This window comes from Zingiber officinale, chromosome 4A, assembly GCF_018446385.1.
Source record: "Zingiber officinale cultivar Zhangliang chromosome 4A, Zo_v1.1, whole genome shotgun sequence".
NCBI classification, from domain to species: domain Eukaryota; kingdom Viridiplantae; phylum Streptophyta; class Magnoliopsida; order Zingiberales; family Zingiberaceae; genus Zingiber; species Zingiber officinale.
In genome coordinates, this window is record NC_055992.1 from 116956041 (window position 1) to 116979592 (window position 23552).

Sequence of the window (23552 nt, forward strand, 5' to 3'; positions counted from 1 at the left end):
AATTTGCGTCAATATTCTAGATTATTTTTGTACTGTGGGATATATCAATTCCCAATGGTTGCAAAATATCTCGTTGGGTATCTGATCTCTCCCATATAAAGAGTCGCTGCACTAGGGTTAAAATATTCTCATAATTTACCTGTCTTTATTTTACCGTGAGGTCAACGATACTAGGTCGCTTAAGATGAGTGATATCATCTTTTTGCTTAAGAACCATTGTAGTACTAGTTTTTAAAAACCAGCACCATAGTTTATTTATACTAGCACCCATGTGATGCTAATTTTTAAATTTTAGCATCGTTATCGTGCTGATTTTTAAAAATCAACACCACGATGATACTAGTTTCTAAAAAGAAACATCATGAGAGTGTTGTTATGTTAAGCTATGGTGCATGTTTTATTTTAAATAGTAAAGAAGTACATATTTAGACTCTCGATCGGAGTACTACAAAGATCTATAAGAGTTGAAATGAATTAATTCAGAGTTCTCTATATCTATCAATAGATTTTGATTAAAATTCATTGATGAATTAGGGGATTTGAATTTTTAAAAAGTTGACATGTAAAGGAATAGGATAGGGCAGTGAAATATTTATGATGTGTATGTCTTGTTCTGATAACCGAACGATAAATTATGTATATATGTTAATTATCTAAAATTATAAATTTTAAAACCTTCTTATCACTATTGTTAACGACTTCAAATTATTATTTCTAGATATATATAATTTTCGGGACTCTTTAAAAACCTATAAAAAAAATATGATACTGTTACGGTAGCAATCCTCGTTATTATCCCACATCATTAAGAGGGAGCTTAGCAAGAATTTAAATTAGCAAACACATGAGTGGAGATTTATAGAGTTATAAAATCTCCTATCAAATTTTGACCTCTGACCACTATAATTATTATTCCATATAACTGAGCCGGCCTGGGAATCTACTTTAAAAATCCATAATGTGAGTTCGATCGAAATGGTCTAATTTTTAAAAATTAGTATAATAGTAGTTGGTATATATCTAAATTTAATTTAATTTAATTTAAAATAAAATTGTTGAGAGAGAGAAATGAACGCTCTCAAATTTTAGCTGCGCCTTTATTAAATTGCCGATGATTATATCAAGTAAACTGTTTTTCCCACAATCCAGCTCTCTTATATCAAGTGATCTGCTCACTTTTTTTTTTGAAGTATTTATGGGAGAGGTTGAAAGTCACATCAAGATTAATTTTTAAAAAAATATAAAATTATAAATCCAATATTTTGAGGATCTGGTTCATTCTGTTGTTTCATTATCACAAAGAAGATCCCACGGATCATCTAAGATAAGATGGTAAATAATAATATGTTTATCACATGAGTTTGTGGATTAAATCGTAGAATTATGAGAGTATAAATCTTCGAAACCTGTGTAATTTATCCTATCATCATTTATTCTCTCATTATTTATCCTCTCGACTGTCATGATTTATGTTTATCCTCTTATCATTTATCCTTTCGATTATCATGATTTATGATACTCGTAATAATCTGGGTTGAGTGCGACAGGGCACTGGAGACGACTTTTGCCACATGATTATTCATGAAGAAAAACACAAAATTTGATCCTTTTGTTTTTTGCTTTCACAATGAGAAGTTCTGTTTTAATGCTGTTTCTGTACGTCGCTCTTCCTGCCGCCACAGGTCAAGTGCTTCCCGTCTCCAACTGCAGCAGCGGTGGCGGCGGCGGCGGCGGATTTGGCGAGAGCCTCGGCGCCCTCTTCTCCTCCCTCGCGTCCCTCTCCTCCGCCTCCAACGCCGCGAATGACACCGCAGGCGCCGGCGCAGACGCAGCCTACGGCCTCTACATGTGCCAGGGAGACCTCTCCGGCCCCGGTTGCCAGGGCTGCTTGCTGACGGCGATCGCCGGCATCAACCAGACCTGCGCCGGCGCGAGGCGGGGCGTCATCTGGTACGACATCTGCTTGCTCCGCTACTCCGACAACAACTTCTTCGGGGAAGTGGAATCCGGCGGCATCAACATGAGCAACCCCCGCCAGCTGACCAGCTCCATGGAGCCCTACCATGTGCTTTGGATTTTTTTTTTTAATTAAAATTATACATATTTATCAAATTAATTTTAAAAATTCAAAAAAAAATATTTAATATATTATAATTAAGCAGGTGATGTCGGCGCTGGTTGAAGTGGCGGCTTCCCGGCGGCCGCTCATGTTCGCGGCCAACGCCTCCGACCTCTACCCGATCTTCGCCATCGCCCAGTGCACCTCCGACCTCACCTCCGCTGGCTGCCGGCGCTGCCTCACCTCGATCTTGGCCTTCATGCGGACCTGCTGCCTCGGTCACAAGGGCTGGCGCTACATCGCCCCGAGCTGTTGGATCCGATACGAGGCCACCCCCTTCTTCGACGTCACCGTCTACAACGAGATCATCCGCAGCCGCTGCTCCGCCGACGACTTCCCCGCTCTTCTTCTGGCCTCCGATGAGGCGAACCTCGAAACCCTAGTCGCACAATTGGGATCCAGCGCCCGTTCGAGCGGCTTCTACAACGCCACATCAGGCGATCGGAACTCCAGTAATCTGTTCGGCCTTGCGCTTTGTCGCGAAGACTCAGCGGCACTTCCGAGCGGAGCGTGCACGAGTTGCCTCTACAGAGCAAGCACCGCTATGGCGGGCGAGTGCCCGAATAAGACGCAGGGGATCATGTGGTACGACGATTGCTTGTTGCGATACTCAAATCAGAGCATTTTCAACGTGGTGGACGGCGACGGGCAAACGTTCTGCAGCGAGCAGAGCGTCTCGCTGGAAACCGACAATTTAACCATGAGCGGAGCTTCGGCTCTCGTCGGAGTGGCGGTTGGCAGGGCGTCGTTGTTCGCTTCCGTCGTTATCACGATTAGCAACGCTGATACGAGCTACGTGAGTGTGCAATGCACGAGAGATCTTAGCAGGGAGAGTTGCCGGAGCTGCTTGGCGAACGGAATGAACACGATCGCGACTGATTGCCGCCAGAGGAAAGGGTGGCAGTTCTTGTCGGGGAGCTGCATGATTAGATACGAGGTGTATCCTTTCTTTAACCTGAGCACAGCTCCGCCACAGGCCGCACCTCAGCTGCCACCTAGTGGTGGTGGTGGAGGCTCTTCGCAAGGTTTGCATCAATTTGAAGTTGGAACTTGTGCGACATGATTAAGGCAGCTCGAAGCTGCTCTCTTGCAGGAGGGAGACGCAGGAGATCATCAAATGTTAGAATCATTGCTTTCGCTCTCCCAATTGCTGGACTTCTGCTCCTTGGAATTCTTCTCTTCCATGCATGGAAGCTGAGAAGAAACAGAGGTAGCTAGTTAACTATTAGTTCTTTGGTGTTTATGAAGATTGAACTGTTAAGAATTTGGAGATTGAATGACATATTTTTCCTATGTTTTTTAGTGAGCAAGAACCTTAAGCTAGAAGATTTCATTACTGGAGATGTGTCCTTGATAGATTTGCACATCATCCAATTGGCAACTAGCAATTTTTCCAATGAAAACAAGCTTGGGGAAGGTGGATTTGGACCTGTTTATAAGGTATTCAACTGATTAAACATTTCATCAGAGAACATCCAGTCTGATGCATTAAGCATTTCATTTCCAGGGGGTGTTGCATGATGGAAAAGAAATAGCAGTAAAAAGATTGTCACAGAAATCCAAACAAGGCCCTACCGAGTTCAAGAACGAGGTGAAGCTGATCGCGAAGCTTCAGCACAAAAATCTTGTGAGGATGTTGGGTTGCTCTGTGGAAGGGGAAGAGAAGCTGCTGATCTATGAATACTTGCCCAACAGAAGCCTTGATGCCTTTCTATTTGGTCAGTTTTGTTTTCCTTTTCAAATTTGTTCTTTGTCCAGATAGTTAGACCTTATCATGCTTCATCTATAGATCCAAACAAGCACGTGCAATTGAATTGGGAGACAAGGTTTCAGATAATCTCAGGGATCTCCGGAGGCCTCCTCTATCTCCACGAGGACTCGCTCCTCAAGGTCATTCATAGAGACCTCAAGGCCAGCAATATCTTGTTGGATGATGAAATGAACCCCAAGATATCTGACTTTGGCATGGCAAAGATTTATGTGCCTGATGAAAACGATGTCAACACGAATCGAATAGTTGGAACTTAGTAAGCAAATCCCAATCCTACACCATGACTCAAACCTGATTCTTTGTCCAAGCTTGTGGTTTAATATGCATGTTTCATTTGAACAGTGGATATATGGCTCCGGAGTACGCAATGGATGGAGTTTTTTCTGTAAAATCGGATGTGTACAGCTTTGGTGTTCTCCTCTTGGAAATTATAAGCGGGGAAAGGAACGGAAGAGCACATCTCGAACAACATGGACAGAACCTTCTCAGAACAGTAAGGCCCAAAGTTTCTTTCTCCATTCATTTGGCTGTAACAAATTGCATTCATTTTTATAGGCATGGGATCTGTGGATGCAAGACAAGCCTTCTGAATTCATTGATCAATTGCTCGATTGCGAAGTTGGCAAAGCAGTGAAATGCATCCACATAGGCTTGTTGTGTGTCCAGGAAAATGCTGAGGAAAGACCCACCATGTCTCAAGTGGTTGTCATGTTGAGAACTGAAGGCATGGTGCTTCCTCAACCCGCGCAACCCCCAAACTTTCAGAGGAGGACGACCCTCGAGCCAGAGGCATCCTCGCATACATCAACCACAATTCCATCAGCTCTTCAATCTATCAATGAGGTAACAGAGACTTTTGTTTTCCCAAGATAGCAATCTGTGAAGCAAGCTCAGAGGATTTAGTTGTGGTGTTCATCTGTAAGTATGGATTTGTTTAGATGAAGTTGCAATTATTTTTTTATTATCAGTTGGAGTGAATTCTGGAGTACCATCATGGTCACGATGAGCGTTTGATGTTTTCTTCAATCCTTCACAGAACGATATTTTAAGAAGTTTCAGAAATTATATCTAAATCTGCATTAACAGTTTTTTTTCCTTTCAGAATGGAGTTCATTCAGGAACAAACGAGGAGAATACGTGACTTTAGTTGTGTGGAAACGCAACTGCAGCACAGGAAGAACCTGTGCATTAAAACCAAACATCCTCAGGAAAGAAAAAAATACTCCTCTAAACAAAGTGGCTTTCTATTCAAATTTGGGCAAATAATTTTTTTGGGAAAAAAAGCAATTCACCTTTAGTAATTTATGCTTTGGTGTTTTTTAATTAAACAGTATTCAATTTTTAGAATCAATTAATCTTGAGTTAATCTTGGAGTTGACTGATGTTAACTTCATGGAAGAGGTTTCCCACAAAGTATCTTTGGCCTTTAAGAATTGGTGGAGGAGAGACTATTTTAATTTTGATTTGCAAATAATAGGGGATAAAATGAAAAAAGATAAAATATTGGGGTAAAATAAAACGACTCACTAGAAGTCAACGACGACAACGAGAATAGAAACCTTTTTTTTTGGATCAAACTGATTGTGGTAGATAAATTGCAACTCCAGCATTTCTATGATTTAATTCATTCTTCACTTTCGTGCTATATCGTACTTTGTCGAAATTCCTCAACAAGACCAAAAATTGTTTTTTTTTTTAAAAAAAAATCTTCACGGCATGAGAATCTCTGTGTTAATTGTCTCCTTCGTTGTTGCTCTTCGCGCCGCCGTCGCCCAACTGCCGCTGTACAACAACTGCACCGGAGGCACGTTTGACTCGGCGGTCAGCGGCGGTTTCGGTGGAAGCCTCAGCGCGCTCTTCTCCTCCCTAGCTTCCGCCTCCTCCGCCTCCAACGCCGCAAATGACACTGCCGGCGCCGGCTCCGACGCCGTCTACGGCCTGTACATGTGCCAGGGCGACCTCTTCGGCTCCGATTGCCAGAGCTGCGTCCAGATGGCGATCGCCGAAATCAACCAGTCCTGCGCCGGCTCCCGGAGGGGAGACATCTGGTACGACCAGTGCTTGCTCCGCTACTCCGACCTCGACTTCTTCACCCAAGTCGATTCTGCCGGCCTCAACATGAGCAACCCCGGCGAGCAGACCAGCTCCATGGAGCCCTACGAGGTGGCGTAGATTGAGTTCTTTCCTTTTTCCCTTTTCTCAAAGATGAGATTTTTAGGCGATTGAGATGGAAATTTAGTAGATGATGTCGGCGTTGGTTGAAGAGGCTCCTTTCCGGCGGCCGCTGATGTTCGCCTCCAACGCCTCCGACCTCTACCCGATCTTCGCCATCGCCCAGTGCACCTCCGACCTCACCTCCGCTGGCTGCCAGCGCTGCCTCACCTCGATCTTGGCCTTCACGCGGACCTGCTGCCTCCGCCACAAAGGCTGGCGCTACATCTCCCCGAGCTGCTGGATCCGATACGAGGCCACTCCGTTCTTTGCCGGAGGCGACTACAGCATCATCCGCAGTCGCTGCTCTGACGACGACTTCCCTGCCGCCTTTCTCGCTTCCGAGCAGTCGAACCTCCAAACTGCAATCGCCGAATTGGAATCCAACGCCAATTCGAGCGGCTTCTACAACACCACAACAGGAGATCGGACAGTTGGAGATTTATTTGCCCTCGCGCTCTGCCGGGAAGACCCCGCGGCACTGCCGAGCAGCGCGTGCACCGGTTGCCTCCACAGAGCCAGCGCCGCCATGGCGGGCGAGTGCCCGAACAAGACGCAGGGCATCATGTGGTACGATGACTGCCTCTTGCGGTACTCGAACCAGAGCATCTTCAACGTGGTGGACGTCGAAGGGAGTACCTTTTGCAGCGACAATAGCGTCTCGTCGGACACCGACAATATAACTATAACAGGAGCTTTGGCGCTCGTCGAAGCGGCGGTGGGCAGGGCGTCGTTGTTCGCTTCCGGCATTATCACGTTACGCAACTCGAATACGAGCTACGTGACGACGCAGTGCACGAGGGATCTGAGCAGGGAGAATTGCCGTAGCTGCTTGGGGAACGCGATGAGCAGGATCGTGACGGATTGCCGGCAGCGAAGAGGCTGGCAGTTCTTGTCCGGGAGCTGCATGATTAGATACGAGGTTTATCCTTTCTTTAACCTGACGGCTTCGACGATAACAATCACGGCAGCGGCCCCTCCGCCGGCTCTTAGTGCCGCTCCTCCGCCGGCACCTGTTGGTGGTGTTGGAAACCCTTCGCGAGGTTTGCGTCTGCCCCATTGCATGCATCAAAATTCGAACTCGAAAAATCAGTGAATCTAATCTCTTGCAGAAGGACGCCGTAGTAGATCATCAAATGTTATAAGGGTCATTGCAATTGTTCTTCCAATTGTGGCAGTTTTGCTCCTCTTTGGAATGCTTCTCTTCTATCGATGGAAGCTAAGAAGAAAAAGAGGTAACCAACAATTAGCTCTTTTGCTTGCATGAAGATTCAACTGTTAGAATTCTGAGATCGACTGATATTTTCACTCTTTTTTTAGATCATAAGAATCTTTTGGATCAAGATTTCAAACCTAGAGAGATGTTCTTTTTTGATTTCGGCATCATAAAATTGGCTACTAATGACTTTTCCAATGAAAACAAGCTCGGGGAAGGTGGATTTGGACCTGTCTACAAGGTATCAACACTTGGAACTTTGCTGCACGTTTCCAATGTCAAGAAACAGAGCAGGGTTCGTTGATGTTATCTCAATTTTTTCAGGGAGTTTTACGTGATGGAACAGAAATAGCAGTCAAAAGATTGTCAGAGAAATCCAAACAAGGGCCAACTGAGTTCAAGAATGAGGTGAAGCTGATCGCAAAGCTTCAGCACAAGAATCTTGTGAGGATGTTGGGATGTTGTGTGGAAGGCGAAGAAAAGCTACTAATCTATGAATTACTCCCCAACAACAGTCTTGATGCCTTTCTGTTTGGTCAGTTCTTTCCCACTCTTCACTTAAACAAGTAAATTCTTAATTCTCATGATCTCCATGCTTCTTCGATAGATGCAAACAAGCGTGCACAGTTGAATTGGGAGAGAAGGTTTCTGATAATCTCAGGAATTGCGAAAGGCCTTCTCTATCTCCACGAAGACTCACTTCTGAAGGTCATACATAGGGATCTCAAAGCTAGCAACATCTTGTTGGACAGTCACATGAATGCCAAGATATCAGACTTTGGCATGGCAAAGATTTACCTCACTGATGAAAATGTCGTCAACACAAATCGAATTGTTGGAACTTTGTAAGTGAATCCAAACACGTCCAACTTTGTAGTTTATTGTATATGAATGTTTCATTCAATACAGTGGATATATGGCTCCGGAGTATGCCATGGATGGAGTTTTTTCAGTGAAATCAGATGTGTACAGCTTCGGTGTTCTCCTCTTGGAAATCATAAGCAGCGAAAGGAATGGCAGAGCACATCTCGAGCAACACGGGCAGAACCTTCTCAGAACTGTAAGTGATCAAAGTTTCTCCATTCTTTTGGCTGTACATGTTGCCAATAGCATCAAACTAGTAAAATTGCTTGGATCTTTGCAGGCATGGGATCTGTGGAAGGAAGACAAGGCTATTGAATTCATCGATCAATCGTTCAGGGATCATTGCCCGGTTAGTGAAGTAGTGAAATGCATCCACATAGGGTTGTTGTGTGTTCAGGAAAATGCAGAAGAAAGACCCACCATGTTTACAGTGGTTGTCATGTTGAGAACTGAAAACATGGAGCTACCTCCGCCTGGACAACCACCAAACTTCGTAAGGAAGCCTCCGGAGGCCAATGCATCTTCGTCGTTGCCGAGCTCAACTCCTTCAGCTCTTCAATCTGTCAACGAGGTCACAGAGTCTCAGCTTGCTCCAAGATAGCAAACTGTCTAGTATTTGAAGTTCTAAATGCAGATATATTTAGATTTTACTAATCCATTTGCTTGATTTTCTCTAGTTTTTCTGATAGAGTTTGAATTTTGTGGAGTATCAAAAGACATCTTCATACTGAAAAATAAGAAAGAGGTGAAACTTTAAGTGCTAAGATATGTGATTACCTGAGGAACTAGATTTCTGTCTTGAAATGATTGTTAATGAACAGTTCAATTCATGAGGCACCTTCTTAAGTGGGATTTAAGGAATGTAAGGCTCTTGCTTTTGATGTAGAAGTTCATAGTATCTACTATTTCTAGTTAGCTCATGTAGAGAAACAAGAAGAAGCCACGAGCAGCTCCAAATGTTGGTTGATTTCATGTTGCCGAAAGACAAGTTCAAAGTCAAGACTACAGAGAAATTTAATAATTGGCTTGCAATTGTACTTATAAGATCAACCATAATAATACACATCTCAACCAATTGATTTTCTTCGTTTTTTGAGATATAAGATTGTGACCAGAAAGAGAAAAAAAAATGGGTGAGGAATGTGATGCAGGACAAATTAACGATTATTCTGGAGATGAAAGTTTAGAGAAGAATTGTAAAGAAGACAAGAAATCACTAAACGTAGAGAAATCGTCTCTAGGTGTAATTGAAATAAAATTGATTCAGAACTATACGGTAGTTGAGGTGGGGCCCCCCTAAGACAGTCAAAGTCCCGGAGGCGGGCTAACGTGGTGGTCAAAGTCAAGAGGCAGTCAACATTCTGAGCCACGGGTTACCATCATTTAGATCGAGTGCTTGCCCGACTGGACACTCTGGCTGATCGGGCCTCGAGCCCCGTTCTCCCAAGTATTGATGAATCTTGAAGTCAAGTGTTGGCTAGCTCAACCGAATGCTCCAGCCATTGGACATATGGTCCAATCGGACATATGATCTGATTAGACATATTGAATGCTTGGCCCACCCGAGTTCTCCGCTCAAGTGAAGGGGCCAAGCGAAGGCCGAGTCACCAACTGCATTCACCCAAGCCGAGATGGCTAGTCAGACTATAGTGGGAATTTGATTGGCTGGCTAAGTAAGCTTACTATGGGCTCCTTAGCCCATCGGCCTCATATTCTTTTTTGGCATCTTATGCCACGGAGAACAGAGAATATTCGCATGCAATTTGTACATTCGAAGTTTTCTCTCGGCCAAACGCAGAGATTGCGGATTCATTTTGGGAAAGGTATCAGAGCATCTTTTTAAGAAACGCTTGAGATTCGTACATATACAAATAGTAACCCTATAAAAAGGATCCTCAGCTACCAGTGCAGATACACGATACTACATAATTTTACACACTCAGTACTACTATTCTTTCTACTATTCATTTCCTCGAACCGATCATGACTTGAGCGTCGGAGGGTATACATTGGGATCTCTTCCGTGGCCCAGTTGCTAACACTCCTTTGACACTCAAGATAACGAGGAGTCTTCGTTTGGTCAACATCAGAGCCACATTTCCTAGCCAGCTACCTTCACCATTTTTGGATAGGATAAAAAAATAAAGATAATAATCTCTAGCATCAACTAAACAAATATTTAAATAGACTCAAAATTCTAAGATGTAAAAAAACGGAAAATAATACTAACAAAAAGAAGAAGAAAAATCCTAATAGAAAGAAAAATCTTAACAAAAAGTAAAAAAAATCTTTGAAGCTTTCGAAAAGACTTTAAACGCATGACTGGGCAGTTACAGGTTCAACCCGAATCAAAAGTTATAACCTCTGGAAGCTCAGGTCCTCCGGCATTAGTCACCCCAGATTGAAAAAAAAAATCATCCTTAAGTTCAGAGTAATATCAACAGAATCCACAAAACAACAACTTAAGTGCTTCACATTAAAGATATTGGATGTCTTCAAATGACTAGGAAGGTGCAACTTATAAACATTTCATTGATCTTCTGCAATGTCTCTCAAGATCGAATCTTATGATCTTTAAGCTTATTATACTCATCAACAAACAAACGATCACGAGTTAATACTGTAGGATTGATCGATACGCGCTAGAAGGGGGGAGGGTGAATAACGCTCGTGGCTTTCACGTTTGTTTAAAATTAATTGGAGTAAAGCGTAGCAGAATAAAGGAAAAATAAAAACAAGCAATCGCTAAAACTTTGATTTACTTGGTTTGAAGTCTGTCACAACTACTCCAAGGCCTACGATCGTCGATCATTTTCGTTGGGCAATCATTATCAATCTGAATAAGTTACAAAAGTAATTACAATTGTGTATAAGTAACTTGAACAATTAAAGAAAATATCTAATACCTACGACTAAGAGGAAGAAATCTTCAGTGTAGTTGTCGTTAGATTTTCGGGCATCATGGAGACGTTTTTTGAGCAGCACGTAGAAGCAGAAGATGTTTGGAATCTTATGTTTGAGGTGCTGGTCGAATCCTCCTTTTATAGCCCACTCCGGGCGCCTAAACCTCCCCTGGGCGCCCCACAAGACTGACGTGGTGTGCTCTCGTCGAAACTTGATCTGAAAAATTATCCGTCACCCCCAGGCGCTCGAACCGTGACGTAGGTCCGCCAATCATTGTGCTCCAGCTTGCTGCGAGGATTGATTTTCTATCATCCGGATGCTTGGAGCAACTTCAGGCGCCCAGACCGCGAGGGCACCTGGCCAGGTACCCTGCTCCGGGTGAAGGCGTCTCGGGCACCTAGACCATCTTCGAGCGCCCAGACTCTGGATGCCCGGACCACCATTTTCTGCAAAACATGGTTAGTCCAGAAAAATAATATTTAAAGAATGACAAGCTTTGACAGCCTTCAGACTGTCCAATCATTGTGCTCCAGCTTGCTACGAGGATTGATTTTCTATCATCCGGACGCTTGGAGCAACTCCAGGCGCCCGGACCGTGAGGGCGCCTGGCCAGGTACCCTACTTTGGGTGAAGGCGTCCCGGGCACCTGGACCATCTTTGAGCGCCCAGACTCTGGATGCCCGAACCACCATTTTCTGCACTTCTGTTTTCTGCAAAACATGGTTAGTCCAGAAAAATAATATTTAAAGAATGACAAGTTTTGACAGCTTTCAGACTGTCTGGCTCTGACTTTGAGTTTCGCTAAAACTCTAGGTTAGACCAATGTCTATTGTTCCCTCTTCGGGGAACACATCATCATCTACTCCTCTTAGGAAAAATTACCTTTTCCCAGATCGACCCTCTAGACTGTTTGGACTTTTACTCACCATCCGTGGCTTCAGGACTTTTTCACTGGACGTCCGATCCTTGACTCGTCCAGTCTTCCGCCTAGTGTCCACGACCCCAGGACTTCCACTTAGAATCCACGACCCTAGGATTTCGCCTGACATCATCGACCTGCCAAGATTTTGCCCAGTACCCCGGACCAGGACTTCGTTGCCTAACAACAGCTAGGACTTTCCTACACACTTAGTTCAACTTGTTAGATCACAAGATAGCTTGACTTTGAACCCTTTGCCATAATCAAAACTTAGGTTCGATCATCTGGTACTTTCTGCACCAACAAATACCACCCAAATAAAATCATTGACATCAAAAAGTACCTGATGACGATGATTGTCAATCCGAGTCTTGTACTTTGTATTGTTCTCATGAATAAAATGTTTCACCTGTTTATGAATATCCAAAATATGCTCTGTTATCTCATTTTCTTTAGAACTAAATGGTCCTATACGTGGGATAGGGGCTAAGTCCACTATCCTAAATGGGCTTCACCCATAAACAATTTCAAAAGGACTAAAACCTGTGATTCTGTTTCTGGATTTGTTATAGGCAAATTCTTCTTGGGGTAATGTCAAATCTTACTACTTCAGCTTAGCTCCTACCAAACACCTCAAAAGATTATCTAAGGTTTGATTCATCATCTCGGTTTGACTATCTGTCTAGGGGTAATGTCAGATCTCACTGATTGCCAAAGGAACGGGTGGCAGTTCTTGTCGGGGAGTTGCATGATTAGATACGAGGTGTATCCTTTCTTTTCACCTGACTACAGCGCCGCCCCTCGGCTGCCACCTGCTGGTGGTGGAGGCTCATCACAAGGTTTGCATCAATTCACTATAAAAAAAAAGCTACTAGACAACGCTTTTAAAGCGTTGTCTTTGTGCCTGAAAAAGCGTTGTTAAAAGCACTATTGTTAAAAGTCTGCTCAACGACAACGCTTTTAAAGCGTTGTCGTTTGTACCAAAGACAACGCTTTAAAAGCGTTGTCGTTTTATGCAAAGGCAACGTTTTGCAACGCTTTTAAAGCGTTATTTTGGGTAGAAAAGACAATACTTTTGCAACGCTTTAAAAGAGTAGTCATATTTTGCAAAGACAACACTATTACAACGCTTTAAAAGCGTTGTTTTTTTTTTTTCTTCATATCCGTGGGACCGGCTCTAGGGGGGCCGCTGATGTGGCGGTTCCACATTTAAAAGCGTTGTTTTTTTTTTACAAAGACAACACTTTTTGCAACGCTTTAAAAGCATTGTCGTTTTAAAGAAACAAAATAAAAAAATATTTTAAAATCATTATTTTTATATTTACGAAACTATTATTTTTCTTTTACCATGTCTAGATTCGAATTTTACATATAATCAACTCAGTTAATGATTTCAAACTCATCAAAATAATAGAAATCTGACGTTAAAGTAATATTATTATTTAATTACATGAGAAGCTAATAAATATCAAAATTAACACTAATTCTGTTTCAAAGTATATAGTGATATTCACATATAATACAAAAGAGCACAAAAAATCTATTTGGAATAGCTACAATCTGTTTAGCCAACAATCTGTTTACTTCTAAGAAGTAGCTACTGAATACTGAAGAAGTAGCCAACAATCTGTTTACTCAAAATAGTACAGTAGTTACTGAATCCAGACGCTTAGTGTACTGATCAATTACTGATTCTAGAGGCTCCTTAGTGTACTGATCTTGACTGTCCTGTATCCACCTACAAAAGTAGCAATAGTATGTTTCAAGTCCATACATGAGCATTACTGATGGCTCTCAAAAGAAACAAAACAATCATCATGACTTTCTACCTACCAAACACACGCAATATCTTAATGAAGATTTTCTGTAGCTATTTTGTGCAATTAGTGTTTCCCATTTAATTATTCAAGTATAATATGGTTTCATGGAAATTCTATTCCATCAAAAGAATCCCCTCTAAGAGGTTCTGATTCTAATGAACCATCGAAGAAAATATGCAAAGCAACATTAGGAAACAATAGACACGTAAAGTACATAGAAAGAATGCTAAAATAAACATGTAGATTGTTAAAAAGATAAAACAAAAATGCTACTATTCAGAATAAACTAATAAATGATATAATAAGAGAAACTATGTCCAGTAGAATAGCAGTGCTAATAGATAACAAACACATTTTGTGATTAGACAAGTTGAAATATCAGAGTTGAAGGGGTGAGGGATAGCACGAGATAAAAGAAACTCCAGTTAACATAGTAAAAAATGAATTACGATATTCAAATACGACGAATGGTATAACCTTGTGAATAATGGTTGAATAAGATCCATGACGCCAAGTTCAAATAGTTGTAATAAACACATCTTGTTACTATTTCTCTGTGGACAATGAAAGCAAAACTACAGAACAGGAGAATAATTATAGCAAACACTGGGTTGCTTGCATCTTTCCATTATTCCGAAGTTTGCAAGAAACAAAAGAACTAGCCGTTTGTGGATTCTGAATCATAACTCATAATATAACCGGATAGTTAAAAAAAAATTAACTGTTATTTTCAACAAGATGGTTTTTTTTTTTTTCATAAAAATGGGGGCGCCATTACCATTTGGTGCTGCACAATAAATCGGATGGTCTCCCTAATTCCAGATGATACAAGGTTCGAAGTGAATCCTAGAAAAATTTTGCAACCCACCGATTCCCTATATGCAGTATACCGCTCTTCTTCACTACAATCTTCCGTGGGCGCTTCATGGGAGAGCCTCCAATCTATCTTCCGTAGCGCCCCAATACAGGGGTTGAAATAATCAATAAAAATAAGCTTGTAAGCTTCTATGCCTACAACCAATGAAGTTCTATAAGAACTTCTTATGAGACATCAGTTGAGGTTTGTGCTGTTTACATTCCTTTCTAATTTATTTGTATGGAGTCATTAGAAAAGCCAAAATGAAGGGTAGAAACTCAATATAGCCCGAAATTCATATTTCTAGTACTTATGCAAACAAACATATATAGAGTAGACTTTTTATTTCCCAAATTGTGTGCACAAATGATTTCATTTGTAATAATCAAACCATCAATTAGTCCACTTAAAAGATTCTCCATAATTTAACAAAATGAAGTGTTTACATTTTTAATACTGGCACGATAGAGAATAGACATATATATCGTAGCTAAGAACATATGCATTATATCCCTTCATGTATACCATATTATTATTGTTGACGTGACAATATGATTCATCTAAACTCTCCAGGTTATTGAAATAACAGAAGAATTGCGCAAATTTTAAATATGATCAAAAAGTTGAAAATGGATTGCATCTCATAGTTGAAAATGGATTCTAAAGAAGCAAAAAGTTGCTTCTTGCTAAAGATAATGAACTTAATTACATAAAACTTAGCTAAAACAAGGTAATGAACTTACATAAACTTGAACGCACCTACTCATAAATATGATCTTGTATACATTCTGCCAACTCCGATCGCACCTCATCAATTTCTTCTCGAGAATACTCTGCTTGTGTGAATTGTGAACATTAATGAGGAAAAAAAAAATCAACATTGACTTTGCATATTTTAAATAGTTTATTTCAAATAATTTGAGACATAAGCAAGTAAACATTACTATAGATCATAGTGAATCTCTTTCGATAATTTCAACTTCTTCAACAATTTGTCTCATAAATCGCATCAAATAGTAACCACATTGTTTGACATCTTGTTGTCGAGGAGCCTATGGAAATTAGAGACATATTATTAATGATAAACATACACATTAAAATATATGTTATATGTAATTACACATACCTTTACTATTACCCACATAGTCTTTTTTCTACCTTTCCTTCCCTTGTTTGAATTAAACAATCTTAAGGCCCTTCATACATTAATGATTTTTTTATATATGAGTTTTGTATTAACATAAATGCTTAATAAAAAAGAAATATGAACTCACATTTCCACTATATATTTCCAATCCTCATCATGAATCCGGTGCCTTAGAGAATCCAACAAATAAATAACTTCATTGTAAGGGTCAATAACAGTGAGAATCCAATGGAAACTATGCAACAAACACATAATTAGTGCATATAATTCAATAAATTATCAAAAGACAACAATTGAAAGTGATGTTTTAATTCTTACTTACCGATATTACATGGCACCAATATAAGTTGATCTACAGATGCACCACTTAGCCTGCCTGCCAAATGACTTGCCCTTTGGTTTAGCCTTTCAAGCTTACCTTTTTTGTCATGTGCACTGGTTGCCATATATGGGATTTTATGTGGATTCACAAATCTGAATGTCTCTTTCTTGTTATCTTTCAGCAGTTTTTTATAAAGATGTCTGCCATTGCAAACATAATAAAACGAAGAGGTAGATTGAAAAATGAAAGTTATTCACAAAATGGATGATTATCATAGATTACAGTAAACCTGTTAAAATTATATTTAAATTGCTAAATCTAAACACTTACCATATGTAGCCAACTACACAATTGCTTGAAAGGGGCTCCATATGATACAAAGGAATGATGTCCTTGTTGGTTGCTACTCGGAAAACCTAGAGGTTCCACTGTACAAAAATTTTGTACAAATGTCTGAACCTTTTCCTAGCTACCATGTGTTCTTTTAAATTAAATTTTGGATCGCCTGCGAAACTTAACACGTTTGATCCAAAACTTAATCTATTTGTTCTTTTAGGTTTTGACTTGGATCTCCTGCAGAACTTAACACGTTCGACCCAAGTCTCCTTAAGTTATTAATTCCATTAAATATTAATTTCCATAAAAGGTTCCCAGTACTGACGTGGCGAGGCACATGGCCTTCTTGGATATGGGAGCAACCACCACCGACTAGACAAAACCTTTAATAGAAAGCTAATATTTAATTTCCTAAAATAACTTTAGGTTAACCAAAGAGAACAATCAAATCACAAGGAAAAGAAAGAAAACAAAAGAACACAACTTCGAAAAACATATTCGAAATACTAGAACGTAAGCCTCTTGTATTTGGTATTATTTCCATAAATAACTAGCATGATGCGGAAAGAAAAATTACTAGTTATACCTTGTAGAAAAACCTCTTGATCTTCTACCGTATTCCTCTTCTAACCTCGGACGTTGTGTGGATAACGATCTTCCGAGATGAGAAACCACCAAGCACCTTCTTCTCCTCCTAGCTAGGTTCGGCCAAAACAAGAAAGCTCCACCAAGGAAGAAGAAAAACACCAACCAAGCTCTAAGAGATGCAAGCTTCCTCTCCTTCTTCTTCTTCTTCTTCTCCAAGTAGTATCCGGCCTCCACAAGACCTCCAAGCAATAGAGAGTTTCGGCCACCACAAAGAGGAAGAAGAGAAGAGATGATGGCCGGCCACACCAAGGAAAAGAGGGAGAAAACAATAGAGGTTGTATCTCATGAAGGCACCCTCACCCCTTCTTTTATATTCCTTGGCCTAGGCAAATTAGGAAATTTAATTACAATAAAATTTCCTCAATTTCCTTGACATGATTTAATTTAGAAAAATAAAACAAATTTTCCAAATTAAACTTCAATGGCCGGCCACATCATTGGAGAGCAAATTGGACAAGTTTTAATCAACAATTAAAACTTCCTAATTTGTTTCCGGAAATTTTAAAAATAAAATTTCTCTTTAAAAATCTCTTCATGGTTGATAAAAGGAAATTTCTATAATTTTAATTTTATCAACATGTGGATAATTTTTAAAGAGAAAATAAAATAACTCTCCAATCTACAAATAAGGAAAGAGATCTAATCTCTTTCTTTAATCTTTTGTAGATCTTTTACAAGAGAGATATTTTAATTTTAATTCTCTTTAATAAATTAATTCTTCCACATAATAAAAACTAAAATTAAAATCCCTTTTAAATTTAATTTGGCCGGCCCCCACTAGCTTGGGTTCAAGCTAGGGCCTGCCACCCAATTTTATACCTAGGCCGGCCCTAGCTTGTTCCCAAGCTAGCTCTATTGTGTGGGTATAGAAGGTGGGTATAGGTGGGTATAGAACTCTATAAATAAGAGGCTACGATAGGGACCGAAAGGAGGAATTGGTTTTGGTCTCCCGATAAAATTAAGCATCCCGTGTTCGCCCCGAACACACAACTTAATTTTATCAATAATAATTCATTCCACTAGAGAATCATTATTGAACTACCGCACCAATCCCAAATTACATTTTTGGGCTCCTTCTTATTATGAGTGTGTTAGTCTCCCTGTATTTAAGATATCGAATGTCCACTAATTAAGTGAGTTACTGACAACTCATTTAATTAATTTCTTAGTCCAAGAGTAGTACCACTCAACTTTATTATCATGTCGGACTAAGTCCACCTGCAGGGTTTAACATGACAATCCTTATGAGCTCCTCTTGAGGACATTATCAACCTAGTATCACTAGGACACAGTTTCCTTCTATAATCAACAACACACACTATAAGTGATATCATTTCCCAACTTATCGGGCTTATTGATTCATCGAACTAAATCTCACCCATTGATAAATTAAAGAAATAAATATCAAATATATGTGCTTGTTATTATATTAGGATTAAGAGCACACACTTCCATAATAACTGAGGTCTTTGTTCCTTTATAAAGTCAGTATAAAAAGAACGACCTCATATGGTCCTACTCAATACACTCTAAGTGTACTAGTGTAATTATATAGTTAAGATAAACTAACACCTAGTTACACTACGACCTTCCAATGGTTTGTTCCTTTCCATCTTAGTCGTGAGCTACTGTTTATAATTTATAAGGAACCGATAACATGTTCTTCTGTGTGTGACACCACACACCATGTTATCTACAATATAAATTAATTGAGCAACTACATTTATCATAAATGTAGACATTTGACCAATGTGATTCTTATTTCTAGATAAATGTTTATACCAAAAGCTAGGCTTTTAGTATATACTCTAACAGTCCTCAAGGTGTAGAACAAGTTCATAATCATCATCAAACACGTCATAATCAAAACACACTGATATATATCTGCCATCATCTAAAGCACGCTTACTATAACAATATAACATATGTAATGCTCTTGGGGCACTTGTTGACAAAGTATGTTTCTTTTTTGGTTGTTCAAGCTTCTTCCTTCGAGGCTTCTAATAATTTCAAATCATGACAGTTAGATAGGATGATTAATAAAACAAGTGACAATTTAATTTGAAATAAAATATAACAAATACCTCATCTTGGTTCACTATTAAGTGTTTTGGCCAAGCCACATGGGTTCCTACAGCATCACCAATTACTTCAAATTCACTTGGAATTGGATATGGCAAAGGTGTTGATTTTTCTACTGCTTCATCAATGGAGACTCGCATGCAATTATTGGAAAATGGAACACCATGAAGCATTTTATCATATTCATTGCCACAAACAATTGTACCATGTGCAACAATATTTGTGCTAGATTCCAATGTCAATGCAACTGGTTTTCCCTAAAATGTAAAAGTTGCAGGTCACAAATAACAGCAGGTTATAATTAATGCAACTAGTGTTATACCTGCAAAACATCAGCTTGGCACAAAATTTGTAGGTCATCATCATCGTTCTTCATGTCATCTTCAATCATGGGTTGCAACTTTACTGAGCAACTGCCTTTGTCATCAATCGAATTATCGCACATGGTACCCTTTTTATACACCATTACTTCAAGGTTTTGTATGCGTGCATCTTGCTCTAAACTTTTCTTCCTCGCCTCCATCAGCTCCCTTTTATGCTCAGTGATTACATCAGCATGCTTCCATCTTCTACCAGAATTGGAATATATTGTTGGAGTGATATGACCTCCAATACCCCTCATACGGCCATTATATTCTTCAGTGTCAAGTGCTTTGGTAAGTATATCCTCTTTGGTTCCTTCAATTATCAGCTTACCCTCCCTCTTTTGTTGAATGTAACCATCCTGTCAGGCACATTAAAAAAGCATTATTACTAAAAGAGTTATCAGTTCAATAAAAATGGTACTTTTACTTATTGTTATTTTGCTTACAATTTGTTGGATTTTTTTTATCAAATCCTCTCCTTCAAAGCCACCTTCTTTGGTGACTTGTCCTTTCTTCAACATAATAGCTCTATGAATGTCTTCATCATCACATAATTCAGTCGCCTACAACAAGAAAATTCCAATAACAGTTAAATGAATAAAATTAGTCATTAAATGAAACAAACTCGCAAAAATTGGTCATCAAATTGCAGCACTAGAACAATCAGGATTGTGATCAGGATTAGAGCCAACTGAAGCAGCACATCTCGCAGAGGCACAATCATTAAATGAAATGGGAAATCAGGGAAAAGCTTTAAGGCATGGGGTACCAAATGTATCACTAACTGCCAACAACAAGCCAGCCCCCCGCATACTCAGTTTCAGACTCAGGTGTTGAGTATGCGGTACCAAAGGTGGTTTGCTCCTGCATTGCGTCTACTGCATAGAACTTGCGTCTCAGCAACCACATTGATAGTGAAATGTCACCAAATAGTAGGGAATATGGGAAAACAGCAAGACACAATTAGTGATCCCACTGGTACAGTGAAAATTCAAATAATTTTATGTGAATAAATTAGAGGGTTCATAAGAAAATATGCTAAAAAAATACTTACTATTTCTTTCACAAATCGTGCATATCCTTTACGTGAAAGCTGATGAGGATACATGTGTTGTTTTCTTCTTTCTTTTTGTTGATCACTTAGTTTCTAGTTAGTGAGGATACATGTGTTGTTAAACTTGAATATAAATAAACTAGTTTAAAAAGATTAAATTACAAATCTTACCATGAAGTCTTCAGACATGCAACTAATCACAAACGACCTCCAAGTATCTCTTGTAATACCATAGCCAATAGGTGGCTCATCCAACTCCTCGGGTTTATCAATCTTACTTAAAATGAACGTCTTAGTGAGATAACTTTTGTATTGATGCCACTTAGTGTTTGCTGATTTCAAACAGCCATTCTTCCACTTCCATCAACTGTAAATCACAAAATGGAAATATGTTAAAAAAAAATTAAGACAAACAGTAAATATATTATAATAATTGATAAAACATGCTAATTTGCTTACATTAACTGATTCCCATATCAGTTCTTTAACATCACTTGGAACATATTTCCAAGTCTTGTAACTAATTTGAACCTTTTCTTGAGCCAGCACACCAATATAACTTTGCATTGCAATAGCTGCTTCTCCTATTGGCTGTCCATGTTTATTGAATGCAACATCCTTTCTAACTCCTTGAATCCTTTGCTTAGCTAGCTTATCTAGGTGTGTACGACCTCTAGACATTCTTGTGGTTTGGGTGTTTGTAGAATCCAACTCTGTGTTACCATCCCAACTCTCGGTAGTGGCTGGAGTTTCAATTTTTTCCTTACCCTTAGCTTTTTTTGCATGCTTTCTAGAGGCTTCCATGGAGTCCACACCTTCTGCTGATCACAACCACATGATAAAAATAATCATAGAAAAAAGTAAATAGACAACAGATACAAGAAAAGAACTTCCTAGATGTTTTGTGTGGTGTTGTTCACAAAACTAGGCTACTGTGAAACTAAGACTGGTTGCCATAGTGATGTTTTCCACTGCTAGACTTGTATCTCTTTTCAATTCCAGTGGATGAGCATGATCAAAACCTAATGTAGCATGTTCTTAAAGAACTTCCTAGATGGCTTCTTAATAAAGATTAGAACTTGAATCATGAATTTATAGATGGATCTCTTTTCTAACAATTCACACTGCAGGAACAAGTGATTCGCCATTCATTTATAAATACCACTATACCCATCCATTTGAGATAACTTTGAGAACCGAGAATTGATAAAATAATCATAGAAAAAAGTAAATAGACAAAGTGATAAAAACTAACCGCAACATGAGAAACAAAACATATCAATATTGTCCACAACATATCATTCTTCAAAGGTAAATAACATATCAATTTAAATTGTTTACAAACTCATCTTGAAAAGTAAAAAGTTCAACAGTTAAATATTGTCGACCCAATTCCCATCACAGTCATCCCGAATGCATGGTGGTTCATTATCATCTTCTCCGTCAACATCCATTGGTGGTAACCCTCTGCTAAAACATTGATAGTGGATTGCAGTTTCTTCAAACTCTATACCATTTATGTATTCAAAGTACTCTCTGCTTGGAGTTGCAAGTACAACACTCCATAAAGGATCTTCGATGTAAAATACTTGCTTTGCTTGACTAGCCAAGATAAAAGAGTCGTATTTGAATCCAATTCGATTGAGGTTTACCAATGTGAAACCAAGATCATCAACTTTAATACCATTATTATTCTCCACCCAATTACATTTGAACATTGGAATTTGAAATTTGGTGTAATCAACTAGCCATATTTCTTCTATAACTCCATAAAAAACCATATCTGACACAATAGGTTTTTTATCCTTTGTACTAGCAATTTGCATTGTCTTTGCGACTAAGCTGACTCCGGAGTTTTGTACAACTCTTATACCATCACGCTCTTTTGTAGCATAAGTAACCCCATCAATCAAATAACTAGACTACTTTAAGATTTGCTTGTTAGGTCCGCGCGCTATCCATTTCAATCTTTCTGATACTTGATGAGTGGAAGGGTCTACACGTGCAACCTATATTTTTTATGTGATAAATTGTTAATTATGCGTAAATATGATAATAAATGTATGTCAATACGTAATACTAAAGGAACTTACACGATCATGTAACCAAGTAGCAAACGTTCGGTTATGCTCATCTTGTAACCACTTCTTGGACTTAGCCCTTTGACGAAATCTTGCATTAAAATATGCCATGTGTTCCCTAATAAAATTATTAGGAATAAATAAACCAATAGAATGTAAGCTAACCAAATGAAAGTATTAATAAGTTGGAGAAATTACTCGATATAGAAATCAATCTCCGCATCATTTGCCAATACGTAACGATGTGCTTGCTGCAACTCATCGTGACTAGTGGAGTGCACGACAGCACCCGATAATGGCTTAGTAAGTTCTATTTGTCAATGACTTAATGGGATCCCAATTGTGTGCACACTACAAAGATAATCTGAGCAAAATTCAACAGCCTCTTCAGCAATATAACATTCAGCTACACACCCTTCAGGCCGATTGCGATTTCGCATATAACCTTTCAAAATCTTCATGTATCTTTCAAATGAGTACATATACCTATACCAAATTGGTCCACATAATTTAACCTCTCGTACAATATGAACAGTTAGTTGAATCATTATATCAAAAAATGATGAAGGAAAATACTTTTCAAGTAAACATAATATCGTCACAATCTCTCTTTGCATATCATCCAACTTTGAGACATCTATCACTTTATTGCATAACCCATTGAAGAAGAAACACAAGCGAGCGATAGTGTGTCTGACATGTTTGGGCAAGACACCACGGATGGCCACTGGAAGCAATTGTTGCATTAAAGTGTGGTAGCCATGTGACTTAAGGCCAATAAGTTTCAAATCTTTCATCGACACAAGATTTTTAAAATTGGATGAGTAACATGTCGGA

At 39.3% G+C, this 23552-nt stretch overlaps 2 protein-coding genes and 1 long non-coding RNA gene across 7 annotated transcripts in view; 2 read left to right on the forward strand and 1 right to left on the reverse strand.

Annotated features, from left to right (window-relative positions):
• Positions 1 to 1635: 1635 nt before the first annotated feature.
• On the forward strand, positions 1636 to 5115 carry LOC121970729 (cysteine-rich receptor-like protein kinase 25). Of its 2 annotated transcripts, XM_042521626.1 has the most exons (9): positions 1636 to 2065; positions 2163 to 3144; positions 3213 to 3329; positions 3423 to 3559; positions 3627 to 3837; positions 3909 to 4146; positions 4233 to 4383; positions 4446 to 4808; positions 4993 to 5115. In XM_042521626.1, the coding sequence occupies exons 1-8, from the start codon at positions 1646 to 1648 to the stop codon at positions 4761 to 4763; spliced, it is 2574 nt and encodes an 857-aa protein (XP_042377560.1). In that variant the 5' UTR covers positions 1636 to 1645; the 3' UTR covers positions 4764 to 4808; positions 4993 to 5115. The 2 variants fall into 2 exon arrangements, with proteins under 2 accessions (XP_042377560.1, XP_042377559.1); XM_042521625.1 differs by lacking the exon at positions 4993 to 5115 and having other exon boundaries at positions 4446 to 4957.
• A 487-nt stretch (positions 5116 to 5602) lies between these two features.
• Positions 5603 to 23552, forward strand: part of LOC121970728 (cysteine-rich receptor-like protein kinase 25) — a 101150-nt gene continuing 83200 nt past the window's right edge. The window contains exons 1-8 of one of the 3 annotated variants that reach the window (XM_042521620.1): positions 5603 to 6053; positions 6133 to 7144; positions 7214 to 7336; positions 7422 to 7558; positions 7642 to 7852; positions 7925 to 8162; positions 8227 to 8377; positions 8462 to 8938. In XM_042521620.1, the coding sequence (XP_042377554.1) occupies positions 5607 to 6053; positions 6133 to 7144; positions 7214 to 7336; positions 7422 to 7558; positions 7642 to 7852; positions 7925 to 8162; positions 8227 to 8377; positions 8462 to 8782 (2640 nt within the window). In that variant the 5' untranslated portion in view covers positions 5603 to 5606 and the 3' untranslated portion in view covers positions 8783 to 8938. Of the gene's footprint in view, positions 6054 to 6129; positions 7145 to 7213; positions 7337 to 7421; positions 7559 to 7641; positions 7853 to 7924; positions 8163 to 8226; positions 8378 to 8461; positions 8939 to 23552 lie in introns of those variants that run through there. The other 2 variants (XM_042521623.1, XM_042521621.1) reach the window with 2 other exon arrangements.
• LOC121970730 lies at positions 13725 to 15546 on the reverse strand. 2 transcript variants are annotated; one of them, XR_006109004.1, is made up of 3 exons: positions 15440 to 15546; positions 14302 to 14399; positions 13725 to 13742 (listed from the first exon to the last, which is right to left on the reverse strand). It is a non-coding gene; the product is annotated as an uncharacterized LOC121970730 (long non-coding RNA). The 2 variants fall into 2 exon arrangements; XR_006109003.1 differs by having other exon boundaries at positions 15424 to 15546.